Source organism: Tamandua tetradactyla, chromosome 23, assembly GCF_023851605.1.
Source record: "Tamandua tetradactyla isolate mTamTet1 chromosome 23, mTamTet1.pri, whole genome shotgun sequence".
Lineage (NCBI taxonomy): Eukaryota > Metazoa > Chordata > Mammalia > Pilosa > Myrmecophagidae > Tamandua > Tamandua tetradactyla.
The window spans coordinates 56,059,555-56,073,677 of NC_135349.1; the positions used below are offsets into that span (position 1 = coordinate 56,059,555).

The 14,123-nt window shown below is 57.6% G+C and overlaps 1 protein-coding gene across 1 annotated transcript in view; it reads left to right on the forward strand.

Annotated features, from left to right (window-relative positions):
• The window catches only part of UNKL (unk like zinc finger), a 63,176-nt gene that overhangs the window by 39,489 nt on the left and 9,564 nt on the right, over positions 1-14,123 (forward strand). The window contains exons 8-10 of the mRNA XM_077142267.1: positions 1,532-1,617; positions 6,316-6,372; positions 11,760-11,997. Coding sequence (XP_076998382.1) covers positions 1,532-1,617; positions 6,316-6,372; positions 11,760-11,997 — 381 coding nt within the window. The remainder of the gene's footprint in view (positions 1-1,531; positions 1,618-6,315; positions 6,373-11,759; positions 11,998-14,123) is intronic.

Sequence of the window (14,123 nt, forward strand, 5' to 3'; positions counted from 1 at the left end):
CCAGTGGTGTTTGCCTGCAGGTTTTCCTTCCAATTTCTCCCTATGGATCCTGTGTTTATCCTCCTTTGCATATTGGCATTAGATAATTTGTTTTGAGATTCACAGGCCCACAGCAAGAAGAAGTTTTTGCACCTGTTTAAGGTGATGCTTGACGTTGTCAAGTTGACAAGGGGTGGACATGTGTTAGTTAGATTCACTTGTCAACTTGGCCAGGTGAGCATATCTAATCTTGTTGCTGCGGACATAAGCCAAGGGTACGTGAACCTCATCTGTTGCCAATTACATCTGCAGTCGGCTAGGAGGCATGTCTGCTGCAATGAGTGACGTTTGACTTACTTGGCTGGTGCTGAAATGAGAGAACGCAATGTAGCACAGCCAAGCAGCTCAGCATTCCTCATCTCAGCACTAGCAGCTCAGCCCAGGCCTTTGGAGATACAGAAAGAAGTCACCCTGGGGAAAGTTGTTGGAACCCAGGGGCCTGGAGAGAAGACCAGCAGAGACCATCCTGTGCCTTCCACATAAGAAAGAACCTCAGTGGAAAGTTAGCTGCCTTTCCTCTGAAGAATCAACAAAATAAATCCCCTTTTATTAAAAGCCAATCCGTCTCTGGTGTGTTGCATTCCGGCAGCTAGCAAACTAGAACATAGAGCTTCCCTAGCACCCAAGAGCTGGCTGCATTAGGACCAGGAGGACTGAGTGGGAGCTGTGTAGGGGTGCACCATGCCCTCTGGATCTGACCCCAGACCCTAGGGTCCTGAGCCAAGGGGCTGGCTTTGGTCGTATGGCCACCCCTGCTTCTCCAAGCTCCTTCCTGCTTCTTCCTGCTCCTCTGAGCTCCTCCCTGCTCCTTCAAGCTCCTCCCTGCTCCTCCATGCTGTTCCATACTCCCACTAGCTCCAAGCCCCTCCCTGCTCCTCCATGCTCCTCTGAGCTCCTCCATGCCCCTGCCTCCCGGTGGACAGGCCCTTCAGACCTGGCCTGCACGTGCTCACCCACGTCCTGCCACGTGCCAATGGGCACTGCTGTCCTGGAGGAGGTGCTGGGCCCCTCTGCCGGGTGAGCCCAGAACTCTGGTCAGCTGGGCCTCCTGAGAGGGCATTGTGTGACTTGCTCCCATTTTCATCTTTATCTGAAGATACAAAGGGCTCATGAGACATTCCCAGAGGCATGGCCTCCGTGGCGCAGGGACCCTCCAGCCCTTCTCCCTGGCTGCCTGGCGGGTTTCCCTTAGATTTCCGAGCAGAGCTCCACTTGTTGTTAGTATAGTTGTAGACCATGTTTTACTTGCTATTTTTCACTCGAATGGGGAAGGTGGCTATTCTTGTTGAAATTAAAAGACTTTTTTTAGCATTAAAAATCATTAAAGACTTGAACCTAAAAATTCGATGGTCTTGTGGCTCAGGACAGTTCAGTGCCATTTTAGATGCCCATTTGCTCACTAATGAGACCAGCGCGTGCGCTCGCCCCTCTTGGGACATGTGCTGTGCGCCAAGGAGCTGGTACCCCTCTAAGGCTGCCCTCCTTCTCACAGAGAGCTTCGGAGTCTCGGGTGACTGGGCCAGCCGCGACCTCCGCCCTGCCAGCAGCCCCGTGGGCCCCAGTGGCCAGCCCAGCCAGGTAAGCAGGGCGCACGCAGAGGAGGCTTCCATGCTGACTTCTGGGGACACACAGGTGCATGTTCTCCAGGCAGGGCGCATAGAGGTGGTCTGCCTGGAGGAGTGGGCTGGTCCTTCTAGAAGAATCTAGAAGGTCCACAGTCTTGCCTGGGCCCAGAGCTGGGCGAGCTGCCCCTGCTGGCCCACGGGCTTGCCCTTTGCTAGGCACGCTCCTGCTGTTCGGCTGTGAGTCGTCAGCAGCCTCAGGGTGACCCCTAGGAGGGGCCGGGCAGTGGCACTGGGTGCTGAGCAGGGTGCCTCAGGCGGGGCGAGGTGGTGGGGGTTCGCTCCCTAAAGCCAGCCTGCTCTGGCGGCCAGCAGCTTGTCTCCGGGTGTGCCAGGGCCTCTGCCTGCTCACCTTGGCTGCCGCGTCCTTGAGCTTGCCCAATGCTTAGTGTTTCCGGAGGGCTCAGGGGCTGTTCCTTGCAGGGCCGGGTCTCAGGGGCGGGTTTGGAGTCAGCCTTGGGGGGTAGGGGTGCAGCTCGAAAGGGAAGTCCTTAGGACCTTCGGTTGTCCCACACACACACACACACACACACACACACACATTGTCACTTGTGCTTTTTGAAGAGAAGGAAAACCTTGAAGCGAAGTCAGGAGACCCTGAAATGGAGTGTGGCAGAGGCTGTCACCAGCCTTGTGCTTTCGGAGCTTTCCTCCCTGCGGCTGGGCAGCGTGGCCATTACTGCGGTTTCTTTTCCATCAGCTGGGCCCACGCACCCCACTTCTGGGCTACACCATGTGCACCCCGCTTCACCATGCCTGCGTGTATGCACCCCGCCTCACCGTGCCCGCGCGTGAACACCCCACTTCACTGTGCCCCTGTGGGTGCCCTGCCCTGCTGCGCCTGCGCCTCCACTCAGCCATATCTGCCAACATGTTTCTGGTCCCGAGTCAGTAAAATCTTTGCGTTGGAGAGATCGCTGCTCCGGGTCTTGTTCCTGATGTGATGGAAGTGCTGTGCGCCCACGAAGGTGGAGGCCCAGGGGTCCCCTCAGCCCTCAGTTGCTTGTGATAAGTGTGCCCCTCCCCCCACCCCAGCCTCCTGGCCGACCCAGGGGACCCTCTGTGCCCCCCATTGTCCTTCACACCCACGTCTGGCCCTTGGTGCTTCTAGGTGTCTGGTTGCACCTCCCCGGGAGAACTGAGCCAACGAACGTTCTGGAACTCCAGTTCTCCAGTAGCAGGGCGAATGCTGGGCGGTGCAGGGTAGTCACTACGGGCCTAGGGTGGGGCGTGACCAGATGGAGGAGCCGGTTTAGGGCTTTGGGAAGAGGCCGGGGCCCAGGAGACCTGCGGAGCTTTTGCTGTTGTCTTTAATTATCTTGCAACTTGAAAACTGAACCTGAGTAGAAGGCAAATGGAGATGGGTGAGTGCTTCCTGCTTTGGGTTTTTGGGGTGATGAGCATTGTGGAACTGACAGAGGTGTGGCTGTGAATGTGTTGAGTGCGCCGAATCATATGCCGTCGAGTGCTTATGTTCATGTTATGTGGATTCTGCCTCAATAAAAAGAACTAAAAAGTTAACCTTTTAAGACAATCAAGAAACAGCCTGTTTGTTCTCTGATGTTGATTCCTTCCCCTTCTCCATCAGCTCAATTGAAGCTTTGTCGGTCCTGGAATTAAAGAAGTCGAGTTGCTCCATGGCCTTAGGCCATGGGGCAGTTCAGGGTCCCTGGGCCCTGGCAATTCCTTCCACCCAGAGCTGGGCGAGGCCCCTGCTGGCCAGGCAATCTCCAGGGTCAGCCGCTGGTGCCCGTGGCCGAGTGAGGGAAGCCTGGTGTCATCCGGCTCTTGTGTCCAAATGAGCAGTTTTCTTTTTATGAATGAGAACATTGTAGCCAGTAATAGGAGGGAGTTTTGTATTAGAGAATCAAAGTGCCTGTCCTTCGGCTGGGCGGGCAGCACCCCAGGAAGCCTGGCCCCGGGACGGCTGACCACACCTGCCCCTCATGTGTCCTGAGATGGTGAGCCGGCCGCATTGCCTGGGTTGTCCTGCCCCAAGTTCAGGGAGCTGAGATGGAAGCGAAGGGGCCCCGAGAAGAGTCACCAACAAGGTGCGAGCTCTCCAGACTTCTCCAGGGGACCAGCCTGCATCGTGTGTTCAGGTGATGCTCCGACAGGTTCAGAGGAATAGAGGGCCCCGTTGTTGACTACAGCCGCCCTTCTGGAATGGGGCGCACAGCCGCTTGCCTGGCTTTGGGGTGCCAGAGGGAATCTAAGATGGGGAGGTGTATTGGTTTGTTAAAGCGGCTGCAATGCACTATACCAGAGACGGAACAGTTTTAAAAAGGAAATTCATTATGTTACAAGTTCACAGGTCTAAGGCCAAAAAAATGTCCAAACCAAGGCATCCAGAAAGAGACCTTGACTCAAGAAAGGCCAGTGTCTGTCACACAGGAAGGCACGTGGCTGGCCTCTGCTGGTCCTTGTTCCCGGTTCCATTGCTTCCAAGTTGATGCCAGTGGTTTCCTCTCTGAGCATCTGTAGGCCCTCGCTCAGCTCCTCTGGGACACAGCTCTGGGTTCTGGCTGGCTTAGCCTCTTTCGAGAAGGCACATGGCGACGTCTGATGGGCTCTGCAAGTCCAAACGGCCTTGTCTAGGTGTCTGCCCTCTGTCAGCTCTCCAAGCACCTCTACGTATGTGTATCTTTGTTGGCTCTGAAGCAACCGCATCTCCTCTGGAATGTCTGCCCTGTTGAAGAACTCCAGTAAACTAATCTAGACCCACCTGGAATGGGCAGAGTCACATCTCCATCTAATCAAAAGGCCACACCCACAACTGGATGGGTCACGTCTCCACGGAAACCATCCTATCAAAGTTTCCACCCTAAGCAGTAGTTCTGCCCCCACAAGATTGGATTAGGAAGAGAACATGGCGTTGCCGGGGTGCATAGCTTCAAACCGCACAGGAGGTTTGGGGAACCTGAGGCCCTCTTGTCATTTTAGGAGGCGGTGGCAGGAGGGTTGGGGCTGCCTGCACCTCTTTTCCCTTCTCGCCTTGCATGGCTTCCCCTCCGGCCGGCTCCGGCTGCTGCACACACGGGGACAGGTCTCGGTGCTGCGCCATGCCTGGGGTCCCGGGGGGCCCGGAAGCAGAATGGGAGTTGCTGAAGGCTGCGTGCAGGGGCCGCACTGCAGGCACGTGTGGGGAAGGCGGGGCGGCACGGACAGCAGCCAGGTGATGGGCACGGGACCCTGTAGGGAGCCTGTGCGGCTCGGGTAGGGGGCACATCCCCTGCAGGCGGCAAAGCTCTGCATGCGGACACCCCAGCTTCTTCCCACAGGGCAACGCCCAGGCCTTTGGTCAAGGGCGTCACGGTCTCACCTGTGTCCACACAGTGGAGGGCACGGAGGGCCTCGGGGCTGCAATGAGCACATGTTCGGGTGGTGCATCCTGGTGAAGGCCCCGAGGTCTGGAGCTGCACGACCACCTCCCCCTCCCTGCCCCCAGCAGACCTGCCTGGCCAGCACTGGCCGGACCCCTGCCTTCCTCTGGCCACCGTCTCAGGAAGAAGCCCTGTGATCTGTCCAGCTCCTTCCACAGATCCAGAAGGTAGATCAGCAAGGAAGAAAGAGAGAGGGAGGGGGACAGAGTGAGAGAGGCGAGAGAGAAGGGAGGAGAGAGAAAGGGGACAGCAGGCTGAGAGCGGGCAGCCCAGGATGGCTGAGCCCCCCTCCAGTTCTGTAGCTGACCCACGAGTGAGGATTGGAAGCCCTTGGCCCAAGAGGCGCTTCGGCCTGCATCTTCATGTCCCCATGTGGCTTGCGGAATGAGTGTGCAGCGCTCTGTAGGAGAGGCAGGCACAGGGCACAGCTCTCCTGGGTACTGGGCTGGGGAAGGAGACGGATTTTCACCCCGATTTTAACGGGGACTTAGACGCTTGCTCGCACTGCAGCACGTCCACGGGTGCCGGAGGGGCCACCCCAGCACCTGTCAGTGCACAGAGCTCAGCCTGGCAGTCTCCGGAGCAGGGGACAAGGGGCTTGTCCCTATGATGTGATGTTGCCTTGACGTGCCAGGTGGAGGACGCCGACACGGGGTCACAAGGCATGGCACCCTGAGTGCTCTCTGGAGCGGGCACCTGCATCACCCCGGAGGCAAGCCGTGGGGGTCACTGCTTGGGGGGCAGTTGGTTTCAGGTGCTGGAGTCGTTTGGGTGGGAGATGGTGGGGGCAGCGGCCCAGCATGGAAATGAGTAACGCCACTGGCTTGTACACTTAGAAAGGGTTGAAATGGGAAATGTGTGTTCTGTATATGTTGCCACAATATAAAAAGTAAAAAGAAAACCAAATCAGGATTTTTATATATTTCTTAAAATGTCCACCTAAGCCTTTGCGTCTGTTCTTAGTTCTTTCCAAAATGTGCCCAGTGCCAGCGGGTCTGGCCTGTTGCTGGTACAGACCAGGGCTGATGGCTTTGTTTGGGGGTTCCTGGCCCTGTTGGCTCCTCGAACCCCAAGCTCGAAGCTCTACGGCCAAGTGTGAGAGGGGGTGTCGGGGGAGCGGAGGGGAGGCAGCATAACCGTATGCCTTTCTGTTTCTTGAGACTTCGAGAACTAGCATCTTCTAAATTCTGAGCAAAGCTTGGAGCTTCATGTGTATTTTTAACTGACCTTTGCTCCCTGCATTTTTCCAACATGAGTGTTTTTCGTTGCAGACGAAGTGGAGAGATGCGCCAGCCGAAGGCAGCCAGAGAGGCAGTGAGCACAAGCAGGTACCGTCCCCATGCGAGGTCTGACTGTGCGACCACACGGCGTGCTCTCACGTCAGTGGTGGTGTGACGCCCGCTCACACCTGCTTGGCCTACTCATCTGCACCCTCTCGTGGGAGCCTGGTTAATGTCTGCGTGTGATACGATTGTGTTTTCATATGTAGCCCGTAACCACATGTGGCCTATGTCCTTTGGTTTTGCTGTTTGTATTAGTCTGTTAAAGCTGCTGGAGTGCAGTCTGCCAGAGAAGGAAGAGCTTTTCAAAAGGGAGTTTATTACATTACAAGTTTCCAGTCTAAGGCCATAAAACGGTCCAAGCTAAGGCATCCTGAGAAAAAGACCTTGACTTAAAAAGGCCCGTGTCTGTCACACGGGAAGGCACGTGGCTGGCGTCTGCTGGTCCTTGTTCCCGGTTCCGTTGCTTCCAGCTTCTCATTCCAGTGGTTTCCTCTCTAAGCATCTGTGGGCCTTCACTCAGCTCCTCCAGGACACATCTGGGCTCTGGCTGGCTTAGCCTCTCACGGGAGGGCATGTGGCGACGTCTGCTGGGCTCTACCTCTCCAGATGTCCGCATCTAGGTGTCTGCTCTTTGTCGGCACTCCAGGCTTCTCCGAATGTCTGTCAGCTCTGAAGCAACTGTTCTCCAAGAGTCTGCATCTGAGGTTTCTCCAAAATGTTTCCCCTTTTCAAGGACTCCAGTAAACTTCTCAGACCCACCTTGAATGGGCGGAGCCACATCTCCATCTGATCACAAGGTCACACCCACAACTGGGTGTGTCACATCTCCATGGAGACAATCCACAGTTTCCATCCTCCAGAGTTTTCCACGGCCTCCTGCGGATGATCCGCACACACCCCACTCTGCCCTGTCTGCACCCGAGGTCCTTGGTTCCCTGCAGACTGCAGGGCATGAAGTTCGGCCATGGAGCCCAGGCCGGTTCTAGGACCCAGAAGTCCGAGAGGTAGGGTGGGCAGGGCCCACTCCCTCTGGGGTCCGCAAGGAGAGTCTGCTGGAGGTGGCCACTGATCGCTCTCCCCTGTCTGTCTGTCCATCTGTGACACGCTCTCCCCTTCTTGTAAGCACGCCATCATCCTGGACTAGACCCCCTCTCCCTCTGGCCTCATCTTGACTCATCAGAGACTCTCCCTCCAGATAAGACATCACTGTCACCCTGCCAGCACCCCAAAGAAGACTTGGGCCTCCCAGCAGGCCCTGCCCGATCCCCACCCTGCCCGGATGTGGCTGTTTCCAAGACACTGCAGTCAGTGGGGGTTAATGGAGAACCTGAAACATGAAACATCAGGGATTAGTGCAGCAGCGTTGCCACAGACTGCATCTGTCTTTCAGCCATGGAGAGGGCCTGGATGGGGGGGGGGGGGGAGCCAGGGAGGCCCTGAGCTCCACAGAGGGGAAGGGATCCCCAAACCCACCCCAGGCCTGGAAGCTGCAGAGAGGAGAGGCCAGGCGGTCAGCGGGGTGGGGAACGGTGGTGGCCCCTGGCCTCTCCCAGCAGTGCCCACCACCTGCCTGTCCCCCATCTTCCCATTGAGTGGAAGGGCATCTGCGGCCTCAGTTCGGGGCTGTGGGCAGCTCCGTGGGCCACTGAAGACCACCCACAGTCCGCACTGCCTGCAGCCCAGACCCCCTCCCGAGGCAGGTACCCGGAGACGACATGCCAGCAGCCCCGTGTGGTCAGCGGTAGGTTTGAAGAGCTGGAGCGGCCTCTGGGGGACGTGATGCCGAGGGACAGACGTGGCTCTGGGCTTTCAGCTGAGACAGGGGTCCTCTGGACACGTCTGGCTCTGGACTCGATCCACTCTGGCTGGGGTGGCTCGGCCCCTCCGCGGCAGGTGGGCGTCCTGCTGGCCTTCCTGCCGCCTCCCGCTGGGCACATGCCCCGGTGCTGACCACTGTCTGGCCAGTGTGGGGCAGAGGGGTCTGGAGGTCTCTGTGCTGAGCAGTGTGTTTCCGTCCGTCCTTCCTTCCCAGCAGCCATGGCAGCACCCTCCTGCCCGGGCACACCGTCCACATGCTCCCCGACTCATGCTGCCCTGTCCCACAGCCTGTGGGCCACTCCTTGCAGAGACCCTGTCCCTTGCAGGACCATGGGAGCCTCTTCCAGCTGGGCCCCACCCCTTCTTTGTTGCAGCGGGCCCTCAGAGGTGACCCTGAGGGTTCTCACTGCTCCCCCCAAGGTTTCCGGAGCCTTCCGGCCGTGTAGGTAGATGATGCGTCCCTCCAGCCCTGAGGCTACTCACAAACCGACGGTGGACTGGCTGATGGGCGCTAGGGCCTGAGGTCGCAGGTCCTGGTCAGGCCCTTTCCCTTGTGCCCCTGTGTGGGCAGTGCCTGGGCTGTGGGGGCGGCCGGTTGACTGTAGCTACCGGGGCTCTGGGCCCAGGGCCCAGGGACATGGCCCCCGCGTGCGGCCTTGTCAGCTGGGGGCTGGCCTAGGGGTGACTCAGGGCTCGGCCCATAGCCAGGGAGGACCCAGAAGCAGGATCCAGCACCCCCACAGCCCGGCGAGCCCGGGCCTGCCACACCTGCAGCTTCTTGGGCTGAACCCCACGGCCCCCCATGCTCGATGCCCTGGGCCCACCCTCTCTAGCGCTGGGACCCTCAGAGCTCGTGGGGCTGCCAGTGGTCACCTTTGCCTTGGGTGCTGACCTGAGGATGATGGGCCTCTGTCTGGTCCCAGGGACTGAGCCCTTGAGGATGCCAGCCCAGGCCCCCTCTGGAATGTACCCCCAGCCTGGCGGCTCAGTCTGAGGCAAGCAAAGGCCTCGCTGAGCAGTGGACAGCTGGGAGCAGGCCACGTTGGCACACGCTACAGAGAGCCCACGGCGGTGTGCTCGCTGGCCGTGGCTGGTCGGGGATGTGGTGGCAAGCTGCCCTCGGGGTGGATCTCAGCCCGACCGACCGGGCCAGCTTGTACCCTGGGGCTGCAATAGGATGTGTCCTCCCCACGTCTACAAGCTGACGTCCAAACTAGATGTGGCCATGTGTCCAGAAGTCCCCGCCCCCAGCTCCTGGTAGCGGCCAGCAACCCCCGGCCTCCTGGACCCCCAGCTGTGCCCTGCAGCCTCTGCCTCTCTGTCCCGAGGCTGTGTCCCGTGTCTGTGTCCCAGTGTCCTCTTTTTAGGGGCAGGGCAGGCCCACCCCTTCCAGCATGGCCTCATCTGAACTAATTCTGTCTACCGGGACCCTTTTCCCCCAAACCAGGTCCCATTCGTGGGGGCTAGGGCCAGGACTTCCGCATAGCTTTGTGGGGTCACTGTCGGCTCCCCATAGCAGGTTTGCTGAGAAGAGATGGGAGGACATGTGCTTGGGGCTGGAGGCTGATGGACATGTGCCTAGTCCTGCTGTTCTCTGAGCCCCCTCCACAACAATAATGAGCTGGCTAATCTCACCTCAGCTTGTCCCTCACAATGGAGCCCAGGCCGCTGTGTTCTTCACCATGTGAGAAAGTCCATCTTCTCTTTGATCCAGGTCCTGTTGGGACATGACAGGCTCTCAGAGGTCTCTGTCCCCTTCTCACTCTTGGGTGTGGGGCCACTAGGGGCCCTGAGATGAGAAGTTTCCTGTTTCAACTTGGCCAGGTGTTTGAATAAGCAAATACTGTCCTGATTGTCACTGTGAGGGTATTTCATAGATGGATTTGCATCTACAGCCAGCCAATTGCATCTATAATTGATTGCATCTACTGTCAACAAGGGAGCTGGCCCTTGGCAGTGAGGGGAGTCTCATCATCCAGTCAGTTGAGGGCCTTGAAAGCCAGACCTGAGGATTTCAGCAATCAGAAAGAAGAATTCCTGCCTTTTCTTCAACCACCTAGCTTCCCCTTGGGAATTTCTTGGCGCTCCCGGCTTGTGGCCTGCCCTGTGAAATTCAGACTCGCCCATGGCAGCAGTAGCCAGTTCCTAGAATGCATCCCTAACACCCATGTGTCCTGCCAATCCTATTTGTCCACACTCCCTGGCTGATGCCTGTACCACCGCAGGAAAAGCTGGGCCCTGGCCCTGGCCGTGAGTCTTCGCCGAGGTGGAAGGAGGTGAAGGACGCAGCTCCTCACCTGGAGACCCTGACCCTCAACCCGCGACTGAGGAAGGAGAGCAGCGGAGGGGCCCATGATCGTGGCTTGGACCAGCTCGAGGGAAGAAAAAGAGAAGAGGCACCGAAGAAGAACAGGCCTTTTTCTGGACCCTGCAAGGGGGCGCATTCCATGACTAGCCACCTGCAGGCTCCTCCAGTGGGAGCTGGTGATGGAACTGGCATTCAGCCGAGGGTGTGCAGTGGGCCTCAGCTCCAGGCCCAGTGATCTGAATTGCCGCCCGGCAAATCCAGAGGAGAGGGTGGGACCAAGCCAACGGCAGGAAACCAGCCTTGAGGCCCAGAAGCATCATTACGGAGAAGTCACTTTGCTATTTCCATCTCTTAAGAAATGGACACTGAAAAGTTGTTTTATGGGAAATCATACGTGGACAGAGAAGTATGGTCAACCTCTATGCTTTCGTGGCCGGCATTGTTTTATACCTTACCACTCGCACCAAGATAAATTTTTATCGGGTGATTTTGAAGCAAACCCAGACATCACATTGTGTCAACAGCAAATATTTTGGTGTGAAACTCACTTTAATATGGCTTTTCTTGTTGCTTTTACGGTGACCTCCCAGTTCACTTTTCCCCAAGGAGCTGCTGTCTGTGAGGACTTGGCAGTCTGGCATAGCAGCTCGCTTTTATCATTATGTGATTTTCTCTTGTATAGTGTCCCCCACGTTCCTGGGTAATTCTTCAAGGTTGCGCTAGTTCTCTTTTTAACATATTCGCTACAGAATAAGGATAACTTGGTTTGCCCCAGCTTTTTACTCTTCTCAGGCGGTGTCAGAGGACTGTCCTCAGTGTTTCTTGAAGCAGAGCGGGTGCCCTGCTCTCGCCCTGGCTGCCACGCTGCCTCAGGGCCACGTGCCCTGGCCCCAGCACATGGTCAGCCAGCAAGGCTTGGGGGCAGCCTGGCGAGGGAGCGGCAGCAGGTTGGGCAGCCAGGGGGACTTGTCCTTGCCAGCCAGTTGTGCCTGCCTCTGACACTTCTTCTTGCACGTGCTTGAGTGGTGAATTGTTTTCTTAACAGCGTGTCTTTGCTTTTGAAAACCGTTTTCCGTTGGAAAATTCCTCCAGCGTGAACCTTTCCCATCGTGTCTGTTCACGTCCCCGGCAGCGTGCTGTGAATGATTTTGCCGCCGCCGTAACTAGCCCCTCCACGGTACGGGGCCAGGTGCCTGTCTTTACGTGTTGCTCTGGGTACCAAAGCTGCCCCACGTATCTCCCACAATCCCAGGTGGTTCTCGGTGCCGAGGGCCCCGGCTCACCTCCCACGTATGCTCTCGCACAGAACCTCCTCACCGTGTTTTCACTGGCACACCCCCTCGCCTCCAGCGTGGCCTCTGGCCTGGCCTCCTGCATGACCTCCAGCGTGGCCTCCAGCCTGGCCTCCAGCGTGACCTCCAGCCTGGCCTCCAGCGTGGCGTCCAGCGCGGGCTCGGGCAGCTCGTCCCCCACGGCCCCGCCCACCCTCAGCGCCCGCGCCCACCCACCGGACCCCTCGAGCACCACATTTGAATCCATCGTAGGTGGGTCCCCATTCCCTCCCCTTCCCCGTACCTCTGCCTGCCTTTTGACCGCGGTTTCTCGGGGGTGGCCTCTTCTAGGCCCTCGGTGGAAAGCTAGTCGTGCGTTGCAGTCATCTGCCACTGTGGTTGTAGCGCTTGTGCTTGTGGCAGCCAGCTGCTCATCAGAGCGCTCATCAGAGGCCCTGGGGGGGGACCAGGAGCCGCTGGGCCTGGGCTCAACTCTGTGAGTCACCCCCAAGCAAGGCTGAACTGGCCACTGCTGTCAGCCGGGACCCTCTGAGAAGGGGCTGCTTTTGGGAAATGAAAGTAGGGCACCTGAAGGTGGGGGTAGAGTTGGGGTGGGCGTGGGCCTGTGGGAGTCCTGCCTAGGGCCTGGCAGGGAAGGTCAGAGCCCGGGGGACTGTGAGGAGGCCCTTGTGAAGTCCAGGGCAGAGCAGGTGGGGCCGAGAGTGGACAGAGGCCATGCTGCGGAGTTGGGTCCCCTGCCTGTGCCTGTGGGGGGCTTTGCATGGCACCAGGTGCTGCGTGAGTCCCTTAAGCTTGAGGGCCAGCACTGACTGGCCCGATCTGCGTCTCTGTCCTGCTCCAGAGGAATTTGGGGGGGGCTGCTTGGAGCAGGAGGGCCAGCCCGTCGCAAGGTCTCCTGAGATCAGCAAGGGCCTGCAGACAGGACACGGCCCTGGAGGCAGCGCCCAGGCTTGGCAGCTCTGCTTTCAGCACCATGGCCAGCTCCCAGGGCCGCACTGGGAGGCGGCTGCACACCTGTGCACCTGTGTCCTGGACCGTCCCAATCTGTATTCATCCGAGAATCCGATTCCTTTACTCCTCCTTTTCCAGTACACTGGGACCTCGATGGTCCCTGTGGTGGGTTTATCCCCTGTGCCGCAGCCCCCGGGCCTTGGTGCAGCCCACCGCCTCAGGCCACCGAGGGTGGGAGCTACAGGCAGGAGAGCCCCTGCTAGGATTACAGCCGAGGGGGCCCCTGGCAGCTCAGATGTCCTGCAGCTGTATCGCCCTTGCTGTCTGTGGACTCGCTGAGCTTCTCTTGAGGTTGCAGGAGGCTGTGTTTTTCCCCTGCGTTGGAAGGGTCTCCTGTTTTACTGGAGCCCTGTCATTCACGCAGGCCAGGAACTCACATTTCTGTCCCCGCATCTGTGCACTGGTCTTTTTTGAAAATCCATCTCCTCCGGGGCCTCCATGCAGGACTAAGTGCCCTGTGAAATGGACTCTCATTAGAGCATCTCTTGAGAAGGTTGTTTCCTAAGATTGTACATACCTTGGGCTTGGTATTAGTGTGTATTCTTTTGTTGTTGTTGTACAGAGACTCCTACCCCCTCAATTCCGTCCTTTGGTAACCTCTAATCTGCTTTCTATCTCTGCCAATTTGCTATTTCTAGTAATCTCTCATAAGTAGCAGCATACAAGTTTTGTGTCCCTGAGCAAAATGTCTTCAGGGTCACATGTTGCAGCATGCATCACAGCTTCATTCATTCTCATGGCCATATAATATTCCATCGTGCGTATGCACCACATTTTGTTTATCTGTCCGTCGGCTGATGGCGCTTGGGCTGTTTTCACCGTGCGGCTGCTGTGAGCACAGGTGAAAAGTGCCCATTTGTAGCCCTGCTTCTCTCTGGGTATACAGAGGGAGGAAGGGGGCGGCCAACTCTACATTTAACCTTTTGAGGAACTGCCATATTGCTTTCCACAGTGGCTGCACCATCTCACATTCCCATATGTTCTTTTTTTTTTAAGCAAAAATAAACTCATTGTATTTTTATTTCGACCTGAGATTGAGGGAAACAAGTTGTTGAACCACAGTTCTCTGCATTGAGCCTGTGGGCTGTGGCCTCACCCCAGGCCCGGGTCACGAGGCCCTGTGTGTGGGTGCCGCAGCTCAGACCTGCATCTTGCTAAGCTGCACCCTCACGCCCACGCACTCCCATCAGGAGTTTGGATGAGGCATGCGGTGGGGCTGGGAGGAAGTTTGCACTTCCAGCTGGAAGAGCACAGCAGTTGTGTGGCTCAGGCTTCTTCCCCTGAGCCATGCTCTCTGGCCCACCTCGAGGGAATGGAGTTATTAAAGGGACTCAGTCTGTATTGACCGTTTCTAACTGGCTGCTCTA